General features: G+C 50.9%; 1 protein-coding gene across 11 annotated transcripts in view; it reads right to left on the bottom strand.

Annotated features, from left to right (window-relative positions):
• Window positions 1-25,321, bottom strand: part of DTNB (dystrobrevin beta) — a 109,342-nt gene that overhangs the window by 40,746 nt on the left and 43,275 nt on the right. For 10 of the 11 annotated variants that reach the window (XM_077291887.1, XM_077291885.1, XM_077291880.1 and 7 more), the window contains exons 6-9: window positions 17,872-18,026; window positions 14,279-14,384; window positions 12,441-12,607; window positions 8,682-8,806 (exon numbers count right to left, since the gene is read on the bottom strand). In XM_077291887.1, the coding sequence (XP_077148002.1) occupies window positions 8,682-8,806; window positions 12,441-12,607; window positions 14,279-14,384; window positions 17,872-18,026 (553 nt within the window). The remainder of the gene's footprint in view (window positions 1-8,681; window positions 8,807-12,440; window positions 12,608-14,278; window positions 14,385-17,871; window positions 18,027-25,321) is intronic. The other variant, XM_077291888.1, reaches the window with a different exon arrangement.

The raw sequence follows: 25,321 nt of genomic DNA, 5'->3' as shown, positions 1-25,321 counted from the left end.
GCTTGGAAGCCTAAGAACACCATCCCAACTGTGAAATATGGTGGTGGCAGCATCATGTTGTGGGATTGTTTTGCTGCAGAAGGGACTGATGCAGTGCACAAAATAGATGGCATCATGAGAAAAGAAGATTATGTAGTAATACTGAAACAACATCTCAAGACATCAGCCAGGTAATCCTAATTGACCTAAAACGTAAAGATTTATTCTGATTTCATGTCAGATATTGAGAAAAACTGCAGATGTCTTTATATATAGTGGATGGAAACTTCTGTTTTCAACTGTATATACAGACAGCCCAGACCCCCTACACACACCAGGGCAGAGACCACCTATAGTGCCATGAAAAAGTCTTCATACCCCGTGAAGTTTACCACATTTTTCACGTTACTGCCACAAACTTGCATGTATTTTATTAGGATTTTCTGTGATATAAAGTAACAGGTATTTGTAATGTACTCTACCGTTCAAAAGTTTAGGGTCACTTAGAAATTTCCTTATTTTTGAAAGAAAAGCACAGTTTTTTCCAATGAAGCCAACATTAAATGATTCAGAAATACACTCTATGCATTGTTAATGTAGTAAATGACTATTCTAGCTGCAAACGTCTGGTTTGTAATGCAATACCTTCATAGGTGTATAGAGGCCCATTTCCAACAACCATCACTCCAGTGTTCTTATGGTACTTTGTTTTTGCTAACTGTGTAAGAAGGCTAATGGATGGTGAGAATACCCTTGAAAATCATTGTGCAAGTATGTTAGCACAGCTGAAAACAGTTTGGCTGATTAGAGAACCTATAAAACTGACCTTCCTTTGAGCTAGTTGAGAATCTGGAGCATTACATTTGTTGGTTCCATTAAACTCTCAAAATGGTCAGAAAAAAAGAACTGTCATGTGAAACTCGACAGTCTATACTTGTTCTTAGAAATTAAGGCTATTCCATGAGAGAAATTGCCAAGAAACTGAAGATTTCCTACAACGGTGTGTACTACTCCCTTCAGAGGAGAACACAAACCGGCTCTAACCAGAGCAGAAAGAGAAGTGGGAGGCCCCGCTGTACAACTGAGCAGCAAGACAAGTACATTAGAGTCTGTAGTGTGAGAAATCGACGCCTCACAGGTCCTCAACTGGCAGGTTCATTAAATAGTACACGCAAAACGCCAGTGTCAACGTCTACAGTGAAGAGGCGACTCCGGGATGCTGGCCTTCAGGGCAGAGTGGCAAAGAAAAAGCCATATCTGAGACTGGTTAATAAAAGGAAAAGAATAATATGGGCAAAAGAACACAGACATTGGACAGAGGAAGACTGGAAAAAAGTGTTATGGACAGAAGAGTCCAAGATTGAGGTGTTTGGATCACACATCATTACTTCAAATAAAAATCTTTTTTTCGAGCCTTGTCAATGTCTGGACTAGATTTACAATTCGTTTGGCCACTCATTTGATTAATAAAAGTATGAGTTATCATGGGAAACACAAAATTGTCTGGGTGACCCTAAACTTTGGAACGGTAATGCATAAAGGTAGAGATACGGGGTTTCCAAGTTATCCAAATATAAATCTCAACATTGTTCCATGCATTAGTATTCAGCCCCCTGAGTCAGTACTTTGTAGGACCACCTTTCGCTGCAATTACTGCTGCAGGCTTTGGGGTCGGTCTCTCCAGCTTTGCACATCTAGAGGTGACATTTTGCCTCTTCTTCTTTGCACACTCGCTCTCGCTCAGTGACATAGGATGGAGACTAGAGATGAGCGGACACTTGGCTGTTCGGGTCCGGTGGGTTCGGCCAAACATTTACAAAATGTTTGGGTTCGGGTACCAGAACAGTACCCGGACCCCATTCACTTGAATGGGGGACCGAACATCCAGTGTTTGCCAGGCTGTCATGTGCATGACAGCGCAGCCAACACCGCTTCTGATCGGCGGTGAAATCATCCCCGCCGGTCACAGAGCCGCAGTTCCCACGCTGTCAAAAGACAGCATGAGCCAGCAGATGTGATCGGAGGTAAAAAGTTCATCTCTGGTAACTGGTGTCAGCTGATGGGACTACTGCTCCCATCATCCAACAGCTGATACCGGTAATAACAGGGAGAGCAGGAGTGGATGATGGGAATATTTATCAGAAAGGCGCCTGCGCTGTAAATAAATCATTAAAGGCGTGGGTTCCCCTGTATTTTTTGATAACCAGCCAGGCAAAACTCACTGATCTAACCCTCCATTGTAGCTCTGGCAGGATGTTTAGGGTCGTTCTCCTGCTGGAAGGTGACCTGAAGACCTGGAAGGTGACCTGAAGACCCAGTCTGACGTTGCCTTCATCCTCTAACAGGTTTTCCTCCAGGATTGCCCTGTATTTAGCTCCATCCATCTTCCCATCAACTCTGACCAGCTTCCCTGTCCATGCTGAAGAAAAGCTTCCCAACAGCAGGATGCTGCCGCCACGTGTGACGGTGGGGATGGTGTTTTCAGGATGATGTGCAGTGAAAGTTTTCCACCACACATAGCGATTTGTATTTAGCCTAAAAAAGTTCTCCTTTCGTCTCATCTGACCAGAGCTCCATCCTCCCCATACTCGCTGTATCCCCGTCATGGCTTTTTACAAACTGCAAATGAGACTTCTTATGGCTTTCTTCTTGCTGCTCTTCCATAAAGGCCAGACATGTGTAGTATACTAACTAATGGTTGTTCTGTGGTCAGATTCTCCCCCCTGAGCTGTGGATCTCTGCAGCTCCTCCTCAGTGACTATGGACCTCTTGGCTATTTCTCTAATCAGTGCTCTCCTTGCTTGGGATATCAGGTTGGGTGGACGGCCATGTCTCGGTACATTTGCAGTTGTGCCATACTCGTTCCATTTTTGGATGATGGATTGAACAGTGCTCCTTGAGATTTTCACAGATTGGGCTGCTTTTTTATAACCTAACCCTGCTATCCTCTTCTCCACAACTTTATCCCTGACCTGTCTGGTGGGCTCCTTGGATTTTGTGAAGCTGCTTGATCTCTAATGTTCTCACACAAACCTCTGAGGCCTTCACGGAACAGCTGTAGTTATACCAAGAAGAAATCACACCCATGTGGTCGCAGTGTACCAATTATGTGATTTCTGGGTACAACACAACACAAACCAAGGAGAACAACAGAAAAAGGCACAATAGATGCAAGAGCCAAATACATAAAATGCAGCAGAAACTCGAGGAGCAGAAGATACACAAAGAGCAAAAGCACAATGTAGGAAGCTGCGCGGTGCATCCCATGCAGCATACGGCAGAAAAGCCAATGTTGGACACACAATCATTGCAGTTTATTGTGGGGCTGATCACACACACAGCATAAATCACACGCCGACACAGTCCGTACACCCCGATTCCTATCACGCTGCCACCGCTCATCAAAGACACGGAAGATGAGTCCCCAAAATATGTTACTGTCAGACAAAAGGTCACACATTTTCTGAAGGGCTACAGATTCTTTTCGAGCATACAAAGTCAAACTTATTAGAGATTTTAAGCTTTAATATAAAAACATACCGTGCTCACAATAAATATATGGAAAGGTAAAAATAAAATGACACAAATATGCAAAACAGTTTTACGATAAAAATGGAGAAAGTACAGAAATACCTAAACGTTTCTATGTGCAGTTATCATCTGTTTTCCTTGAGGGAAGGAGAAGTGACTCATGGAGCACATCAGCCTCCCGGGCCGCCCTCACATGTGAACCATTTCGCTTTGTGCCACCGGGTTTTTATAGTCCAGACCACAGTCTCTAAGGCTACGTTCACATTTGCGGTCTGGGCCGCAGCGTCGGGCGCCGCAGCGTCGCCGCATGCGTCATGCTCCCCTATATTTAACATGGGGGCACATGGACATGCGTCGCACTTGCTTTTTGCGCCGCATGCGTCCCTGCGGCGCCCGCATCCGGGCGCAGAGGACGCAGCACGTTGCATTTTTGCTGCGTCCAAAATCAATGAAAAAAAGGACGCATGCGGCGCAAAACGCAGCGTTGTGCATGCGTTTTGCTGCGTTTTTGTTTGCGTTGTGCGTTGCGGCGCCGACGCTGCGGCGCACAACGCAAATGTGAACGTAGCCTTATATCCAGGAACTAAAAGCGGATAGGATCAGGCTCAACCACTGTAAGGTGTTCGGGGTAAAATGGCAGGACAATACAAAAAATCTAACCCTGGCATATTCCAAAAAAGTGAAGACCGAACTGTTGCTTTCAAAGTTTTTTTAAATATATCTTGTGCAAAAGAGAATGGTATCCAGGAAGACCCAGATTAACCCCTTTATAAGATGCTGTTTGTGACTGGATGACGGTCTGAGCTGTGGCATTAGAAATATCCTGAGTCTAGTACAGACCATGTGGCTAACTCCTCTGAACATCAGGGGTCCAGGAGCAGAGGAGCCATAGTGGGCACCTCCAGAAAAAGCCCCGCTGTGCTTACAGTACTGGTAAATCCAGTGTCACCCTTATGTCACCTAAATGGAACTCTGCTGCTGTTATGCTTTCCCTTGATTATATATTTCCTTCACACTCTATATAGGGCCGCTCGTCATCACGCACTGTACTGTACATAGGGACGCTCGTCATCACACACTGTACTGTACATAGGGACGCTCGTCATCACACACTGTACTGTACATAGGGACGCTCGTCATCACACACTGTACTGTACATAGGGACGCTCGTCATCACACACTGTACTGTACATAGGGACGCTCGTCATCACACCCTGTACTGTACATAGGGACGCTCGTCATCACACACTGTACTGTACATAGGGACGCTCGTCATCACACACTGTACTCGTCATCACACACTGTACTGTACATAGAGACGCTCGTCCTCATCAGGGGTTAATCTGACTGGGGGCTCAGCAACAGCTTAAAAGAGTTTTTGTTGTTTGATTGGTTCCTGCTATCTCTCCTCATGAACAGGTCTGATATGATTGGCCCAGAGCAAAGGCGCCAAAATGTAAACTATAAATAGATCCTGTGAATGGTCAAAAGCGCACCATGACTTTACGGACACACTGTAGACGCCCCCATCACACACACTACTGTATATAGGGACGCTCGTTGTCATCACACACTGTACTGTTGGTAAAATATGTGAAGGATTTCTGAGGGATGTTATTCTGGATTATCTCAGAGAATAACTGTGTAACTCCATATCTGCATGGGTTTATGAGGAATCGCTCCTGTCTACTTTAATGAAGTGGTAATCAATAGACTGGACCAAGGTGAGTCATTGGACATGGAATATCTTCATTTTTCCAAAGCGTTTGATGCCGTGCCACACAAGAGGTTGGTACACAAAATGAGAATGCTTGGTCTGAGGGAAAATGTGTGTAAATGGGTAAGTAACTGGCTTAGTGATAAAAGCAGAGGGTGGTTATAAATAGTATAACTGGGTCTCTGTGACCAGTGGGGCCTGGCAGGGGTCGGTGTTGGGACCTCTTCTCTTCATCACATTTATTAACGATCTGGTAGAAGGTTTACACAGTAAAATATTGATATTTGCAGATGATACAAAACTATGTAAAGCAGTCAGTACAAGAGAAGATCGTATTCTGCTACAGATGGATCTGGATAAGTTGGAAACTTGGGCCGAGAGGTGGCAGATGTGGTATAACAATGATAAATGTAAGGTTATACACATGGGAAGAAGGAATCAATATCACCATTACACACTGAACGGGAAACCACTGGGTAAATCTGACATGGAGATGGACTTGGGGATCCTAATTAATGATAAACTTACCTGGAGCAGCCAGTGCCAGGCAGCAGCTGCCAAGGCAAACAGGATTATGGGGTGCATTAAAAGAGGTCTGGATACACATGATGAGAGCATTATACTGCCTCTGTACAAATCCCTAGTTAGACCGCACATGGAGTACTGTGTCCAGTTTTGGGCACCGGTGCTCAGGAAGGATATAATGGAACTAGAGCGAGTACAAAGGAGGGCAACAAAATTAATAAAGGGGATGGGAGAACTACAATGCCCAGAGAGATTAACAAAATTAGGATTATTTAGTCTAGAAAAAAGACGACTGAGGGGCGATCTAATAACCATGTATAAGTATATAAGGGGACAATACAAATATCTCTCCGAGGATCTGTTTATACCAAGGAAGGTGACGGGCACAAGGGGGCATTCTTTGCATCTGGAGGAGAGAAGGTTTTTCCACCAACATAGAAGAGGATTCTTTACTGTTAGGGCAGTGAGAATCTGGAATTGCTTGCCTGAGGAGGTGGTGATGGCGAACTCAGTCGAGGGGTTCAAGAGAGGCCTGGATGTCTTCCTGGAGCAGAACAATATTGTATCATACAATTATTAGGTTCTGTAGAAGGACGTAGATCTGGGGATTTATTCTGACGGAATATAGGCTGAACTGGATGGACACATGGCTTTTTTCGGCCTTGCTAACTATGTTACTACATTACTGTACATAGGGACGCTTGTCGTCATCACACACACACCACATATTATTACACAGCATTATATTGATTATACCTCCACGATTTGAATTAACCCAATGAACACTGGCAGCAGTGAGTGCTGTGTGGCCGCTCAGCTGTCTCTTCCTCCTCCGGAGGTCTCGCCCCGTCTCACCTTTCCGTCTTAGTGTTTCCCCCTACAGTCGGAGTGACGCCTCCAGTCAAAGTCTACCTGCACAGGTAATATTTTACAGACACCGTCCTCCTTATTCCAGCACATAATGACAGCTCAGGGTGTTGTTTATGTGCGGAGCACTGGTGACAGGAGAGGATCTGGTGCAGTGTGTCAGTGCTATACTACCCTGCATGACCCCACAATCCCAGGCAGCTCTCCCTCCCAGATCACAGCGTCCTTATACAGAGGGAAGGTCATTCGTCCGCTGGGTATAAGGAGCCCGAGTCGTGTCTCCCGCTGATGTTTAATGTGACCGCCATATACAGGGGTGGTCTTATCTCACTGCTTGTCACTGACCGGCCGGGCATAAAACGGGCACAAATTGGTCATGTGCGCTCTGAGAACGATACAACGTAACACAGGAAGGAATCGTAACCTTGTGCTACTCCAGTCACATCCAAAGCTGCACTCACAATTCTGCCACCGGCCATCACTATACTCCCATAATACTTCCTGTGGTGTTACACGGTGCGGATGCATTTTTCTACAATGGACTATTTGGGGTTAGACTGGGATCTGCTGTGTATAGGTGCACTGTTCTGGGGGTAATGTAGGGGTCTATATGTACAGGAGAATCTGCTAGATTATCTACAAATAGGTGAAGGGCAGCAAACCCATCCTCCAATGTTCCACGTGGGAGGCACAAGACGGCCATACTAAATATATGTGTGGGAGTCACTAACAACGGACTGACGAAGAGTCACTAATCTGATGGGTCGTGTATAACCTACCATCTATAGATAGAAGGCAGATGGACTGATGACCCCACTCTTCACAGAAGGACCCCCATCATTAACATGTACACATACAAACTGGATGGAAAGTTGTGGAAACAGAGGTTGCATACAGCAATGAGAGCGGTCCTGATGTCTGAGATTTTTGGAAAGGTCTTGATGTCAAAGGATGCAAATCTAGAACTTAACCGAGAAAAGATATCAGACCCTAAAGATAAAAATCTCAGAAATAGAGAGGAATCTGCTCCCTCCACATCACATATCTTAAGACTAGAAAAACAGGGGTGTAGTGAGACCCCATTACAGTCCCTTTCTAAGACCATTAATATCCTTATCCTATTCCCACTGATCCCCCTTCCTATTTGCACTTTCTTTCCCTTCCTTCCTGAGCATTAGAGCCCCCTTCCTACTCCCCATTAAAGCCCCTTTAAGTTTATTATCTTCTCTTTATGCATATTAATATTTCCTTCCTGTATCCAGTACCTTACCATTCTTATGCCCACTACAATCCCCTTCCTATATCTAGTAACTTCCCTTTCTTATACCAATTACCTTCTACTTTTACAAAATGACCCCTTACAATTTACAGTACCTTCCTCTTATGCTCATAATGGTTCCCTTCATATACCCATGACCTTCTCCTTATACATATAAATGTCCTCATCCTATACTCATTACAGCCACCATCCTTTGCCCATTATTGCCCCCTTCACTCCATTACCTTATATTTCCTACGCCCATTACGGTCTTCTCACCTTCTTACACCCACAACGGTTCCCTTCCTATATCCATTACATTTTCCTTATGCATACTAATGTCCCTTTCCTATGCCCATTTCAACCCCCATCCTATGCCTATTACATCGCCCATCCTGTGCCCATTACTGCACCCATCTCATGCCCATTAATGGGTGTTCCCGGGATACGGCAGCAGGCCTTGTGGGGTGTTCCTAGTATACGGCGGGCCTTGTGGGGTGTTCCTGGTATGCACTGTGGCAGCTTCTTGCAGTAATTTTGTTGTTCGGACCCTGGACAGGTCTCGTTTTGAGTACGCGGCTGTAAACGAGACATCCTGGGATACAATTATATCATAATATAAGGGTCGGAGTCTCTGAACCTGGGGAGGAGGGGGTCCGTCATCTATCAGTGCGAGGGTCACGCTGTACAGAAACAGGACAGATCCTGAGTTTGCAGCAGAGATCAGAGTGCAGTCACCATCTATAGGGGACTGGAGACCCCGGAACAGAGCCCCCCCAGTCAGGGCCAGCGTCCTGTACTCACACTATGTGGGAGAGGTCCAGTGGTTTTTCGGGGTGCTCTGGGAACACCGGATGAGGCAATTCTCTCGTTGGGACGCAGCCAAGTGATTTACTGATCGCGTGACTTAACTTCTTCGCTGGCGACTTCTGTAGACAGAAAAACCACAAAGGAAACGTCACAATATGCGAGTACTACTACCCCCACCAGACACTGCCTCACCTACCACTTATATCAGCTGTCACTGGGGCGTGGGACATGGGACCCCACCGGAGAGAGGGACAGGGGACCCCACCGGAGAGAGGGACAGGGGACCCCACCGGAGAGAGGGACAGAGGGCCCCACCGGAGTGATGGACATGGGGCCCCACCGGAGAGAGGGGACAGGGGGCCCCACCGGAGAGAGGAGCGAGGGACAGGGGGCCCCACCGGAGTGATGGACAGGGGGCCCCATCGGAAAGAGGGACAGGGGGCCCCATTGGAAAGAGGGGCAAAGGATATGGGACCCCACCGGAGAGAGGAGGCAGGATGGGTGATCGTACATAACAGGACACAGGGGTAATAGTTCTTGCACATGGCGGCCCACTGAACCCCTGAAGTTTTCCTGTGATAGTGTTCTGCTGCCGCTTGCTCCCCGCCTGCAGTGTGTCCCTGACATCGGGAGCCGATCACACATCGAGGAGGAGGACAAGGAGGAGCACAAAGAGGAGGATGAGGAACGCTGCCAGTCACATGAAGAGAGCAGAGATAGCACAGAGAGGAGAGTGAGAGCACCCCGCCGGTCAGAAGTGTGCAGAGAGCGCCCCCAGCTGGTGACAGGCATGCAGTAGAAATGACAGCGGCCGTCACTTTACAGAAACATATAACTAATCCACGTGGTCCTGGAGGGGCTCCTGACTGTACTCGCCCCACGTCCTGAGAGCATCTCACCTACTCCTGCACTACACTGTATTCTGCAGGCAGAACATTAACCAGAACATTTTTATATTTTGTGCTTTCATTTTTTCCTCCTCTTCTTTCAGGAGCCATAACCTTGTTATTTTCCCTCCACCGCGGTGACAGAAGACTTTGTTTTGTGGATTGAATTATAAATGTGAACGACGGCAAATAACTTATGAAATAACAGAAAAATCCACAGAAAAATCCACAATTCAGCTGGTGATTTATGCCATTAATTCTGGGGTAAAAAGGATTCTCCATGTCAAAGATTACAGCAGGTCTTGTGTGGTGTCCCCAGTATAAGGCGGGTCTTGTGGGGTGTCCCCGGTATACGTCGGGTCTTGTGGGGTGTCCCCGGTATACGGCGGGTCTTGTGGGGTGTCCCCGGTATACGGCGGGTCTTGTGAGGCGTCCCGGTATACCGGGTCTTGTGGGGCATCCCGGTATACGGCAGGTCTTGAGGGGCGTCCCCGGTATACGGCGAGTCTTGTGGGGCGTCCCCGGTATACGGCGAGTCTTGTGGAGTATCCCCGGTATACGGCAGGTCTTGTGGGGTATCCCCGGTATACCGCGGGTCTTGTGGGGTTCTTCCCGGTATAAGGCGGTGTGAAGAAATCAGAGAATATTAATTGTTTTTGCAAACCAAGAAGAACTGACTTATCTGTATATTGACTTGTGGATTTAAGTGTTTCTGTCTGGTGGTCAAGAAGACAGACTTGCAAACTGAAATACTATTTAACATACTGTGTAAGTCTGTAATAGTGACTTGTACATAGTGTGTGTTTATCTTTGTTTATTGTGTGCTGATAATTGTGTATTGTATTCTTTAACCAGTTTGATGACTTCGAAGGTCGATAGGGAAAGGCTGTGAGGGCGACTGAAGCACACTGGATAATTCTAAAAAATAGCTTACAGGCCTCGGTTATAAAAAGACTCAGAGGGCAGATCTCAAAAACACAGAGCCCGCTAGTCGCCTTGTTCCATGGATATGGTCAGATAAGCCAAGTGGTGACTCTCGTGTCAACTGGCTTTGCACCTTGTATGGACTCTATGGACTGTTCTCTGTCATCTCCTTATGCTTGTTATTACCTCTTCTCTATGTGTGTATCACAGGTGGAGTAGTGACCCTGGGAGCTCTGGCGTAACATCTACCATTATCCCGGCGAGTCAGCGGAAGGGTGAGACCCTGTAATGTGCACCATCTTGGGGTAATTCCTGGGATTGTTCCGTTTGCTATTGTGTGTTGTGGTTCAATAAAGTATTGCCACACTATTTTACTCTAACCCTATGTTGTCTGTGTAGTGTATTACCCACCGGGAGAAGATAGAGCGGGCGTTCAGTGGTATGAGCCCCGGTCCATGCAGTCTTGCTAAAGGCAGCCTGGCCAGCGGAAAAGAGCACCCACTTACCCCCGTTTCTCCACAGACGGGTCTTGTGGGGAGTCCCCGGTATACGGCGAGCCTTGTGGGGTGTCCTCGGTATACGGCAGGTCTTGGGTGTCCCCGGTATACGGCGGGTCTTGTGGAGTGACCCCGGTATACAGCAGGTCTTGTGAGGGAGCTCCCAGTATATGACAGGTCCTGTGGGAGGCTCCCTGTATAAGGCAGGTCCTGTGGGAGGCTCCCCGTATATGGCAGGTCCAGGTGTATGGCAGGTCCTGTGGGAGGCTCCCCGTATACGGCAGGTCCTGTGGGAGGCTCCCTGTATTCGGCAGGTCCTATGGGAGGCTCCTCGTATACAGCCAGTCCTGTGGGAGGCTCCCCGTATACGGCAGGTCCTGTGGGAGGCTCCCTGTATTCGGCAGGTCCTATGGGAGGCTCCTCGTATACAGCCGGTCCTGTGGGAGGCTCACCGTATACAGCAGGTCCTCTGGGAGGCTCACCGCATACAGCAGGTCCTGTGGAAGGCTCCCCATATACGGCAGGTCCTGTGGAGGGTTCCAGGTGTACGTCAGGTCTTGTGGAGGGTTCCAGGTGTATGGCAGGTCTTGTGGGAGGCTCTCTGTATACGGCAGGTCCTGTGGGAGGCTCCCCGTATACGGCAGGTCCTGTGGAGGGTTCCAGGTGTATGGCACGCCCTGTGGGAGGCTCCCCGTATACGGCAGGTCCTGTAGGAGGCTTCCTGTATACAGCAGGTCCTGTGGGAGGCTACCCGTATACGGCAGGTCCTGTAGGAGGCTTCCTGTATACAGCAGGTCCTGTGGGAGGCTACCCGTATACGACAGGTCCTGTGGAGGGTTCCAGTTGTATGGCAGGTCTTGTAGGAGGCTCCCCGTATACGGCAGGTCCTGTGGAGGGTTCCAGGTGTATGGCACGCCCTGTGGGAGGCTCCCCGTATACGGCAGGTCCTGTAGGAGGCTCCCCGTATACGGCAGGTCCTGTAGGAGGCTCCCCGTATACGGCAGGTCCTGTAGAGGGTTCCAGTTGTATGGCAGGTCTTGTAGGAGGCTCCCCGTATACGGCAGGTCCTGGAAGGGCTCCCGGTATATGGTGTGCGGGGGCTTTCCTCCATCACACCAGTTCAGAAGGGACAGGACTTTCTTACACGTCACGTTCAGTTGCCATTTTCTACTTCTCTTTTTGCTTTCAGGGAGTTGAAACACCCAGACACATTGTAACAAATCTGCAGCTTTGAGTAGAAAGAGTGCAGCCTGGAGTCCAGGACCGGACAGAGCGGATGATGGAGCCGATAGGGCACGGTGGGAGGAAGCCTGGAAATGCCCCGAAGAAGCCACTAATATTGCACGCTAGTTAACCCCTTTCTGCAGGCACCAGGGAGGGGTCACAGATTATGGGCCCCAAAGTGACATGTGGCCCCCCCCGAAAGTGCACAGAGGACGACTCACCCAGGACGAGTGCTCCTTCATCTGGTGCTGGTTGCTGTGCGGCCCTCTGGCGTGGCCCCTCCAGAAGCAGCTCTGGCACAGCTGGTAATGGTGGCACTGCTGGCAGCGATAGCGGAAGCCCATCATACTCTCACAGCGGCAGTACGAGCACTCCACCGGATGGAAGACTGCGGGCAGGAGAGAGGGGGTTAACGGGGCGGAGCCAGACAGAGCAAAGGTCCGCCGCACAGTATGAGGGGCAGAGCTAGGGTCTGCCATACAATAGCCAGCGTAGAGGGGGCAGAGCCGGGGACCGCAGAGGGGGCAGAGCCGGGGACCGCAGAGGGGGCAGAGCCGGGGACCGCAGAGGGGGAAGAGCCGGGGACCGCAGAGGGGGCAGAGCCGGGGACCGCAGAGGGGGCAGAGCCGGGGACCGCAGAGGGGGCAGAGCCGGGGACCGCAGAGGGGGCAGAGCCGGGGACCGCAGAGGGGGAAGAGCCGGGGACCGCAGAGGGGGAAGAGCCGGGGACCGCAGAGGGGGCAGAGCCGGGGACCGCAGAGGGGGCAGAGCTGGGAACCGCAGGATACGCAGAGGGGGCAGAGTTGGGGACCGCAGAGATGGCAGAGCCGGGGACCGCAGAGGGGGCAGAGCCGGGGACCGCAGAGGGGGCAGAGCCGGGGACCGCAGAGATGGCAGAGCCGGGGACCGCAGAGGGGGCAGAGCCAGGGACCGCAGAGGGGGCAGAGCCGGGGACCGCAGAGGGGGCAGAGCCGGGGACCGCAGAGGGGGCAGAGCTGGGAACCGCAGGATACGCAGAGGGGGCAGAGTTGGGGACCGCAGAGATGGCAGAGCCGGGGACCGCAGAGGGGGCAGAGCCGGGGACCGCAGAGGGGGCAGAGCCGGGGACCGCAGAGGGGGCAGAGCCGGGGACCGCAGAGGGGGCAGAGCCAGGGACTGCAGAGGGGGCAGAGCAGGGGGCCGCAGAGGGGGCAGAGCCAGGGACCGCAGAGGGGGCAGAGCCAGGGACCGCAGAGGGGGCAGAGCCAGGGACAGCAGAGGGGGCAGAGCCAGGGACCGCAGAGAGGGCAGAGACGGGGACTGCAGGATACACAGAGGAGGCAGAGCTGGGAACCACAGGAAACGCAGAGGGGGCAGAGCCGGGGACCGCAGAGGAGGCAGAGCAGGGGGCAGCATAGGGGGCAGAGCAGGGGGTCAGAGGGGGCAGAGTAGGGGGCCACAGGATACGCAGAGGGGACAGAGCCGGGGACCGCAGAGGGGGCAGAGCCGGGGACAACAGGATACGCAGAGGGGACAGAGCCGGGGACCGCAGAGGGGGCAGAGCCGGGGATCGCAGGATACACAGAGGGGGCAGAGCTGGGAACCACAGGAAACACAGAGGGAGCAGAGCCGGGGACAGCAGAGGAGGCAGAGCAGGGGGCCGCATAGGGGCCACAGAGGGGGCAGAGCCGGGGACCACAGGATATGCAAAGGGGGCAGAGCTGGGAACTGCAGGATACGCAGAGGGGGCAGAGTCGGGGACTGCAGAGGGGGCAGAGCAGGGGGCCGCAGAGGGGGCAGAGCAGGGGGCAGCAGAGGGGGCAGAGCAGGGGGCCGCAGAGGGGGCAGAGCCGGGCCTGCAGAGCTGGGAACCGCAGGCTATGCAGAGGGGGCAGAGACGGTGGTCACAGGCTACCCAGAGAGGGCAGAGCTGGGAGAAGCAGAGGGGACAGAGCCGGGAACAGCAGAGGGGGCAGAGCCGGGAACAGCAGAGGGGGCAGAGCTGGGGACCGCAGCCATACAAGTACTTGCTCCACTACTTCCAGCAGCACAGAGTATTGTCAGCACTGGTCTCACTCACCGTTCTCTACATGGGCCAGCCGATGCATCAGAGGTAGCCAGACGAGGCACTGAGGAGGGGGGTCGGCCATGACGGTGTCTAAGAACATGTTCAGGGCGATCTTCTTCTGTGAGACACGAGAGCAATTTACTGACTGATAGAGGCAGAAACACTCAGACATATAAGCCACGCCCCCTGATACACACGCACCCCCCCCATACACACACCACACCCCAGTATACACATCGCGCACCTCGTATACACACCGCATCCCCCATATACATGCCGCGTTATATCACTGTGACGACACAGCACTTTATCTTAATTAACCAGACGACTATTTTCAGTAATCCAGGAGGAATAGACTGTTATCTATATGTTGACTCTAGAATTCATGTTTGTTCTTCAGTTGATTAAGAACCATACACTGTTGTCATACAAGTCATTGATTTGTGATATTTTTGAATGGCTGATGTTTGCCTCTTATATCCCCTCCTACAGCTTATTGTCTGCTGTCTCTGCAATACAGTGATGCAGGGTCATTGAGCAATGGATGTTTGCTTAATACGTTGAATGACCATTGTGTGGGTCCTATGGCTCGTTGACTTGCAAAACAGAGTCAAACAGTCAAACAATGCAAGATAATTTCATCACATCTTCCTCTTGACCTTTGGATGCTTGCTTGAAGAACAACAGTTGTGAGCTATATAAGAGGGATATGCCTTTAACAGATACAAAGAATCAGACTCTTTACAAAACCACAGCCAGGAACAGTCTACAGGACAGCAGCCAAGACATCACGGCTCCATCACGAGGGATGTAGATTTGACATTCCACAGGATGCCAGCTTAGGGGACCACAGCCCCAGCTGGAAGAATACAGATCTGCTCCATTGACCATCACTGAATCCCCAGACACGTCTTGAAGAATCCAGGCTGGGACAACCGGGTCACCTGGCCACATATCTAACTGCTTTCGGTTAGCTTCCTAAGCTTGTCGTTACCTCTTTTCTGTGGGGGAAAGCCAAAAGCGAGGATCCACTGGTGGGGGTAGTTGGCCCTGGAAGCAGCTCTAATCCCGGCGAGTCAGCAGAGGGGTGATAACCAAGATCGAGCAGATTACAGAGTATTTGCTGGGACTGTTCTATGTGTTATTGTCTGTTCATGGTATAATAAAGCATTGCCACACTATTTTACCCTCACCCTGTACCCTCACCACTGACTGCCAGTAAATAGAGATCACACCTTGCAGTTTCACGTCCTGACAGGAAGCAGAGATCCTGACACCAGAGAAGCAGTGCTGTGGAGCCGAGCATTATACCGCCATTAAGCTCCATGTACGCAGAGCTAACGTGGTCATTTAAAAGGGAACGCTGCTGTGACGACACAGCATTTATTCCTAATTATCCAGATGTATTTCATCAGTAGGCCCAGAGACATGAGCTATTGTTCTTATCACACTTTTATTGTCAAGTGAATTAATGTTTGTTGTCTGGCTGCTGATTTGCTATTGTATCTGTCCTAGTATTGTTCTACTATCCTTGGGAAACAAAGGCACAGGATAATTGAACAATGTTTGTGAATATGTTGATGACCCATTGATGCTCTGCAAATATGAAGCACAATCTATGCATGTTGTTTGAACACTCCAGCAGTGAGGGAGGGCCTCCTTCCACCTTCCCCCAAGCCTGCGGAAAAATGCCCGAATGAGAGTTGTGAACTATAAAAAGGAGGATCTGACTTTATTTAGAGAGACTCTACATTACAGTAGCCATGACATCATGGCTCCAACTGAAGAAACACAAAGAGCCCTCAAAGAGGTTTGGAGAAGCCAGGTTGTGACCCTCAGGTCACCTGGTCTTGTACATCAATGGACTGTCAGCTCCCTAAACTTGTCGTTACCTCGTCTCTCTTTGCATGCCACAGGTGTGGTAGTCGGCCCTGGAAGCTCTTAAGTAACTGCCATTATCCCGGCAAGTCAGCGGAAGGGTGAGACTCTAATGTGCATCATCTTGGGTATTTTGCTGGGACTGTTATGTGTTTTTGCCTGTTTTGTGTTTCAGCACCCATGCACAGCTCTGGCCCCAGCACCCCTGCACAGCTCCAGCCCCAGCATCCCTGCACAGATCCAACCCCAGCACCCTTGCACAGATCCGACCCCAGCACCCCTGCAGAGATCCAACCCCAGCACAGATCTGAACCCAGCACCCCTGCACAGATCCGACCCCAGCACAGATCTGACCCCAGCACAGCTCCAGACCCAGCACCACTGCACAGCTCAGACCCCAGCACAGCCCTGGCCCCAGCATCCCTGCACAGCTCCAGCCCCAGCATCCCTGCACAGATCCAACCCCAGCACCCTTGCACAGATCCGACCCCAGCACCCCTGCAGAGATCCAACCCCAGCACCCCTGCACAGATCCGAACCCAGCACCCCTGCACAGCTCCGCCCCAGCACCCCTGCACAGATCCGACCCAGTACAGCCCTGGCCCCAGCACCCTGCCCAGCTCCGGCCCAAGCACCCCTGCACAGCTCCGGCCCCAGCACCCCTGCACAGCTCCGGCCCCAGCACCCCTGCACAGCTCCGACCCCAGCACCCCTGCACAGCTCCGGCCCCAGCACCCCTGCACAGCTCCGGCCCCAGCACCCCTGCACAGCTCTGGCCCCAGCACCCCTGCACAGCTCTGGCCCCAGCACCCCTGCACAGCTCTGGCCCCAGCACCCCTGCACAGCTCTGGCCCCAGCACCCCTGCACAGCTCTGGCCCCAGCACCCCTGCACAGCTCTGGCCCCAGCACCCCTGCACAGCTCTGACCCCAGCACCGCTCCAGACCCAGCACCACTGCACAGCTCCGACCCAGTACAGCCCTGGCCCCAGCACCCTGCCCAGCTCCGGCCCAAGCACCCCTGCACAGCTCCGGCCCCAGCACCCCTGCACAGCTCTGGCCCCAGCACCCCTGCACAGCTCCGACCCCAGCACCCCTGCACAGCTCCGACCCCAGCACCCCTGCACAGCTCTGGCCCCAGCACCCCTGCACAGCTCCGGCCCCAGCACCCCTGCACAGCTCTGACCCCAGCACCCCTGCACAGCTCTGGCCCCAGCACCACTGCACAGCTCCGACCCAGTACAGCCCTGGCCCCAGCACCCTGCCCAGCTCCGGCCCAAGCACCCCTGCACAGCTCCGGCCCCAGCACCCCTGCACAGCTCCGGCCCCAGCACCCCTGCACAGCTCCGACCCCAGCACCCCTGCACAGCTCTGGCCCCAGCATCCCTGCACAGCTCCGGCCCCAGCATCCCTGCACAGCTCTGGCCCCAGCACCCCTGCACAGCTCTGGCCCCAGCACAGCTCTGACCCCAGCACCCCTGCACAGCTCTGGCCCCAGCACCCCTGCACAGCTCCGGCCCCAGCACCCCTGCACAGCTCTGGCCCCAGCACCCCAGCACAGCTCTGACCCCAGCACCCCTGCACAGCTCTGACCCCAGCACCCCTGCACAGCTCCGGCCCCAGCAGCCATGCCCAGCTCCGGCCCCAGCACCCCTGCATAGCTCCGGACCCCCTGCACAGCTCCGACACCCCTGCACAGCTCCGACCCCTCGCATTCAGCTCCCCTTACCTGCGGAGGGAAGCAGGACCGCGCTGAGTGCTCCGTGTAACCGAAGGACGGACCCTCGAACACGGTGGTCGGGAGCTTTAGCACTTCCCTCAGGAACTGGTCGAACTTGGTGAAGACCATGAAGCCGCTGGAGTCGGACACTTGGGAGAATATGTCTGAGGACACAAGAAGGGAGGAGGCGGGGTCATGTGCTAGCTCCTCCCACAGTGGCGGGTTAGTACGCCCCCCTCTTGATCACCGGGTGTCAGTAAGGCGTCCAATCATCTGCTGCCTCCTCCAGTCACAGCTAAAGCTTGAAAGTTCCCCATTTAGATCATGTCTTCTACTCCAATCACAGCCAAAGCTGCAGTCACAATGGTGGTGACCCCAACTGGCCCCATGGTGACCTGCGGGCGTTAATCACTACCTGGATGACTGGAGGAGAAGGCACGATGCCATTCAGGATCTGCATGAGGGTAAGGAGGGATTTGGTGCAGCTTTGGCTGTGACTGGAGCAAACGTGATCTTTTAGGATTAGTATCAGTGGGATTAGATCTGACGTGGGGTTAGAGGGCAGAGCCTTGCAGCTTTGGCTGTGACTGGAGCACAGAACTGACGGGCGGGATAATGTTAATTGTATCTAGCGGTTATCTAAGGCGGCGGCGATGCCTTGAGTGCAGCTTTGGATGTGAGTTGAGTAGAATCAGATGACAGGTAGTAGCTCCCGTCCTGGACCACTGGGACGCCCCCTACAGGTAGAAAATGGACACAACATTGAGAGCCCCTTAGTGGAGGTCGTGCACGCCACACAGAGGCCGGACCCCCGGACCGCAGCCCCCACAGGGGCCCGGACCCCCAGACAACAGCCCCCACAGGGGCCAGACACCTGGACCACAGCCCCAACAGGGGCCGGACCTTCGAACCACAGCCCCCACAGGGGCCGGACCCCCAGACCGCAGCCCCCACAGGGGCCGGACCCCCGGACCACAGCCCCTACAGGGGCCGGACCCCGGACCGCAGCCCCCAAAGGGGCAAGACACACGGACCGCAGCCCCCACAGGGGCCGGACACCCGGACCACAGCCCCCACAGGGGCCGAACCCTCGGACCGCAGCCCCCACAGGGGCCGGACCCTCGGGCCGCAGCCCCCACAGGGGCCGGCCCCCGGACATCAGCCCCCACAGGGGCCGGACCCTCGGACCGCAGCCCCCACAGGGGCAAGACCCCCGGACGGCAGCTCCCACAGGAGCCGGACCCTCGGATCGCAGCCCCCACAGGGGCCGGACCCTCGGACAGCAACCCCCACAGGGGCCGGACCCTCGGACAGCAGCCCCCACAGGGGCCGGACCCTCGGACAGCAGCCCCCACAGGGGCCGGACCCTCGGACAGCAGCCCCCACAGGGGCCGGACCCTCGGACAGCAGCCCCCACAGGGGCCGGACCCTCGGACTGCAGCTCCCACAGGGGCCGGACCCTCAGACTGCAGCCCCCACAGGGGCCGGACCCTCGGACAGCAGCCCCCCCAGGGGCCGGAACCTCGGACCGCAGCCCGGACCCCAGCTCCCATAGCGGCAGGACCCTCGGACAGCAGCCCCCACAGGAGCAGGACCCTCGGTCCGCAACCCCCACAGGGGCCAGACCGCAGCCCCCACAGGGGCCGGTGAGATTATCAGTGTCTGTACCAGTATAATGCCGAATTATCAGTGTCCGTACCTGTATGATGCCGGATTATCAGTGTCTGTACCTGTATGATGCCGGATTATCAGTGTCTGTACTTGTATGATGCCGGATTATCAGTGTCTATATCTGTATAATGCCAGATTATCAGTGTCTGTACCTGTACGATGCTGGATTATCAGTGTCTGTACCTGTATGATGCCAGATTATCAGTGTCTGTACCTGTATGATGCCGTGTTATCAGTGTCTATATCTGTATAATGCCGGATTATCAGTGTCTGTACCTGTATGATGCCGGATTATCAGTGTCTGTACCTGTATGATGCCGTGTTATCAGTGTCTGTACCTGTATGATGCCGTGTTATCAGTGTCTATATCTGTATAATGCCGGATTATCAGTGTCCGTACCTGTATGATGCCGGATTATCAGTGTCTGTACCTGTATGATGCCGGATTATCAGTGTCTGTACTTGTATGATGCCGGATTATCAGTGTCTATATCTGTATAATGCCAGATTATCAGTGTCTGTACCTGTACGATGCTGGATTATCAGTGTATGTACCTGTATGATGCCGGATTATCAGTGTCTGTACCTGTATGATGCCAGATTATCAGTGTCTGTACCTGTATGATGCCGTGTTATCAGTGTCTATATCTGTATAATGCCGGATTATCAGTGTCTGTACCTGTATGATGCCGGATTATCAGTGTCTGTACCTGTATGATGCCGGATTATCAGTGTCTGTACCTGTATGATGCCGGATTATCAGTGTCTGTACCTGTATGATGCCGGATTATCAGTGTCTGTACCTGTATAATGCCGGATTATCAGTGTCTGTACCTGTATGATGCCGGATTATCAGTGTCTGTACCTGTATGATGCCGTGTTATCAGTGTCTATATCTGTATAATGCCGGATTATCAGTGTCTGTACCTGTATGATGCCGGATTATCAGTGTCTGTACCTGTATGATGCCGGATTATCAGTGTCTGTACCTGTATGATGCCGGATTATCAGTGTCTGTACCTGTATGATGCCGGATTATCAGTGTCTGTACCTGTATGATGCCAGATTATCAGTGTCTGTACCTGTATGATGCCGTGTTATCAGTGTCTATATCTGTATAATGCCGGATTATCAGTGTCTGTACCTGTATGATGCCGGATTATCAGTGTCTGTACCTGTATGATGCCGGATTATCAGTGTCTGTACCTGTATGATGCCGGATTATCAGTGTCTGTACCTGTATGATGCCGGATTATCAGTGTCTGTACCTGTATGATGCCAGATTATCAGTGTCTGTACCTGTATGATGCCGTGTTATCAGTGTCTATATCTGTATAATGCCGGATTATCAGTGTCTGTACCTGTATGATGCCGGATTATCAGTGTCTGTACCTGTATGATGCCAGATTATCAGTGTCTGTACCTGTATAATGCCAGATTATCAGTGTCTGTACCTGTATGATGCCGGATTATCAGTGTCTGTACCTGTATGATGCCGTATTATTGTCAAGGTGAAAATATATTTTCTTATATACCTTTGTACTTTTATATATTTTATACTGTGAAACAATAAGTTTTCCCCTGCTAATGCAAATGTAATTGTATTTAAAGATGGCCGCCAGTGTTCAGTTTCGTTTCAGTTTAGTGTCCGAAGGCTTAAGATTCATTTCCTCAGAAACGAAACTTAAGGAATGTGAAGAAAAGGAGGAATCCACCAGAAGACGTCAGAACAAATCAGAAAGACTGGATGCTAGCTTAAACCCCGCCTAATGCACGCCTTCCCCTAACACTCAATACAGTATTGTGTATTTTAGAATAAAGTCAGTTGTTGTGACCGTTGCAGACATGAGTAGATGCACGGGCATTCAATTGAGATTGAATCAGCACCTTGTCTGAGTCATTCTTACCCGGTACCAAATGCTCGGCTCATACTTTAATTTGGAATGACTGGTGAAGGAAGGGTATTTGTCGTTACGACCCCGACATTATCAGTGTCTATATCTGTATAATGCCGGATTATCAGTGTCTGTACCTGTATGATGCCGGGTTATCAGTGTCTGTACCTGTATGATGCCGGGTTATCAGTGTCTGTACCTGTATAATGCCGGATTATCAGTGTCTGTACCTGTATGATGCCAGGTTATCAGTGTCTGTACCTGTATGATGCCAGGTTATCAGTGTCTGTACCTGTATGATGCCGGATTATCAGTGTCTGTACCTGTATGATGCCAGGTTATCAGTGTCTGTACCTGTATGATGCCAGGTTATCAGTGTCTGTACCTGTATGATGCCAGATTATCAGTGTCTGTACCTGTATAATGCCGGATTATCAGTGTCTGTACCTGTATGATGCCGTGGTTATCAGTGTCTGTACCTGTATGATGCCAGGTTATCAGTGTCTGTACCTGTATAATGCCGGATTATCAGTGTCTGTACCTGTATGATGCCGTATTATCAGTGTCTATATCTGTATAATGCCGGATTATCAGTGTCTGTACCTGTATGATGCCGGATTATCAGTGTCTGTACCTGTATGATGCCGGATTATCAGTGTTTGTACCTGTACGATGCCGGATTATCAGTGTCTGTACCTGTATGATGCCGGATTATCAGTGTCTGTACCTGTATGATGCCAGGTTATCAGTGTCTGTACCTGTATGATGCCAGGTTATCAGTGTCTGTACCTGTATGATGCCAGATTATCAGTGTCTGTACCTGTATAATGCCGGATTATCAGTGTCTGTACCTGTATGATGCCAGATTATCAGTGTCTGTACCTGTATGATGCCGGATTATCAGTGTCTGTACCTGTATGATGCCAGATTATCAGTGTCTGTACCTGTATGATGCCAGATTATCAGTGTCTGTACCTGTATGATGCCGGATTATCAGTGTCTGTACCTGTATAATGCCAGATTATCAGTGTCTATATCTGTATAATGCCAGATTATCAGTGTCTGTACCTGTATGATGCCGGATTATCAGTGTCTGTACCTGTATGATGCCGGATTATCAGTGTCTGTACCTGTACGATGCCGGATTATCAGTGTTTTAGCATCCGTTGATATAGAGATACAGTACGATGCCGGTTTATCAGCATCTGCATCTCTATATTCCCAGATTATTGGTGTCTCCGTCTCTATATTGCTGGATTATCACGGTGTACACAGTCCAGGCTGCAGGTGTTGGCACCGTGAAATTGTTCCAGTAAATTATTACAATTCCCCATGTTTTCTTATACACAGGTTTATTTCCTTTGTGTGTTTTGGAACAACAGAAAAAATAGAAAAAAAAGACAAATTGAAGATAATTTCACACAAAACCCCAAAAATGGTCCGGACATAAATTGTTGGCACCCTCCTCAATATTTAGTTGCCCCCTTTGCAATAAATAACTGCAATCCATCGCTTCCTAGAACCATCCACAAGCTTCTTCCTCCTCTCAGCCGGGAACTTGGACGTCTCTTCTTACAATCTGCTCCCGGTCTCATATTTTGTCTTCTCCCAACAGCGATTGTAAGATCTCTCCACAGGGGATCTATGGGCTTTAGATCCCGTCTCATTGCTGTCACTTCACAACTCTCCAGCGCTTTGTTTCCATCCATTTCTGGGGGCTTCATGAAGGATGTTTGGGGTCATTGTCCTCCTGGAAGATCCATGATCTAGGACACAAACCCAGCATTTTTACACTGTGCACTACATTGCCACCCAAAGTCCTTTGGTAGTCTTCAGATTTCATGATGTCTTGCACACAGTCAAGGCCCCCAGTGCCAGAGGCAGCAAAACAACCCCAAATCATCTGTGAACCTCCACCATATCTGACTGTAGGTACTGTGTTCTTTTCTTTGCAGGCCTCATTCTGTTTTTGGTAAACGGTAGAATGATGTGCTTCACCAAAAAGCTCCACAGAGATTTGTTAATCACGTACATTTTGCCATGGGTTGTAAACTTCTAGGTTATGTTGTGCACCATGGACGAAGGAACATCACGATATCTGGAGATGGATTTGTAACCTTGAGAATAATATTGCTCAACAATTTTGGTTCTCGTGTCCTCAGACAGTTCTCTTCTCCTCATTCTGTTCTCCTCAAACCGTTCTCTTCTCTTCTTTCTGTTCTCCTCAGACAGTTCTTTTCTCCTCTTTCTGTTCTCCTCAAACCGTTCTCTTCTCCACTTTCTGTTCTCCCCAGAGTTCTCTTCTCTTTCTGTTCTCCTCAGACAGTTCTCTTCTCCTCTTTCTGTTCTCCTCAAACCGTTCTCTTCTCCACTTTCTGTTCTCCTCAGAGTTCTCTTCTCTTTCTGTTCTCCTCAGACAGTTCCCTTCTCTTTCTGTTCTCCTCAGTTCTTTTCTCTTTGTTCTCCTCAGCCAGTTCTCTTCTCTTTCTGTTCTCCTCAAACCGTTCTCTTCTCTACTTTCTGTTCTCCTCAGAGTTCTCTTCTCTTTCTGTTCTCCTCAGAGTTCTCTTTTCTTTCTGTTCTCCTCAGACAGTTCTCTTCTCTTTCTTTTCTCCTCAAACCGTTCTCTTCTCTACTTTCTGTTCTCCTCAGAGTTCTCTTCTCTTTCTGTTCTCCTCAAACCGTTCTCTTCTCTACTTTCTGTTCTGTTCTCCTCAGAGTTCTCTTCTCTTTCTGTTCTCCTCAGACAGTTCTCTTCTCTTTCTGTTCTCCTCAGAGTTCTCTTCTCTTTCTGTTCTCCTCAGACAGTTCTCTTTTCTTTCTGTTCTCCTCAGAGTTCTCTTCTCTTTCTGTTCTCCTCAGACAGTTCTCTTTTCTTTCTGTTCTCCTCAGAGTTCTCTTCTCTTTCTGTTCTCCTCAGACAGTTCTCTTCTCTTTCTGTTCTCATCAGACAGTTCTCTTCTCTTTCTGTTCTCATCAGACAGTTCTCTTCTCTTTCTGTTCTCCTCAGACAGTTCTCTTCTTTCTGTTCTCCTCAGACAGTTCTCTTCTCTTTCTGTTCTCCTCAGACAGTTCTCTTCTCTTTCTGTTCTCCTCAGACAGTTCTCTTCTCCTCTTTCTGTTCTCCTCAGACAGTTTTCTTCTCTTTCTGTTCTCCTCAGACAGTTCTCTTCTCTTTCTGTTCTCCTCACACAGCTCTCTTCTCTTTCTGTCTCCTCAGACAGTTCTCTTCTCCTCTTTATGTTCTCCATGCTTAGCACACAGACGCACAATACAAAGACTGAGTCAACGTCTTCCCTTTTTATCTGGTTTCAGGTGTGATTTTCATATTGCCCACACCTGTTACTTGCCACAGGCGAGTGTGAACAAGCATCACCGGCTAGTAAAAAAAAAAGTTGTTTAGCCACAATTTTGTCTGGCTCTTTATGTCTAATTTTCCTGTTTTTTTCTCAGTTTTTTTTGTGTATAACAAAACACGGGGACTTCCAATAATAATATGGGAGAAATACTTCACTTAATGGGTTCGGGGGGTCTCCCGGGTTTGGGGCCCCTGACGTTTGGGGGGAGTCTCCTGTGTTACGTGGTTACGGAGCAGAGATGGTGAGGTTAGTAGCGGATTATTAGCGACTCTACGCACCAACCTGGCAGCGCCGCGTCCAGCAGAGGGCGCTCTGGAGTCTAATGGGAGATAAAATAGCAGGTGAGAGGTCAGCGACACTACACAGGAGGGAGGGGAACTACAAGACCCAGGAGGTGCTGACTGGAGACTCTCACCCATCAAGATGAGATCAACAGTGACTGTGGCTGCTGAGACATGCTTGGACTTGTAGTCCGACAGTTCTCAGCCCCGGGGCGGATTGTGGCCCCTACATGAGACGTACCGGCAGCGCCTC

This window comes from Ranitomeya variabilis, chromosome 2, assembly GCF_051348905.1.
Source record: "Ranitomeya variabilis isolate aRanVar5 chromosome 2, aRanVar5.hap1, whole genome shotgun sequence".
Lineage (NCBI taxonomy): Eukaryota > Metazoa > Chordata > Amphibia > Anura > Dendrobatidae > Ranitomeya > Ranitomeya variabilis.
The sequence above is the reverse complement of the archived record's forward strand: the minus strand, read 5'-3'. Positions and strand labels throughout refer to the sequence as shown.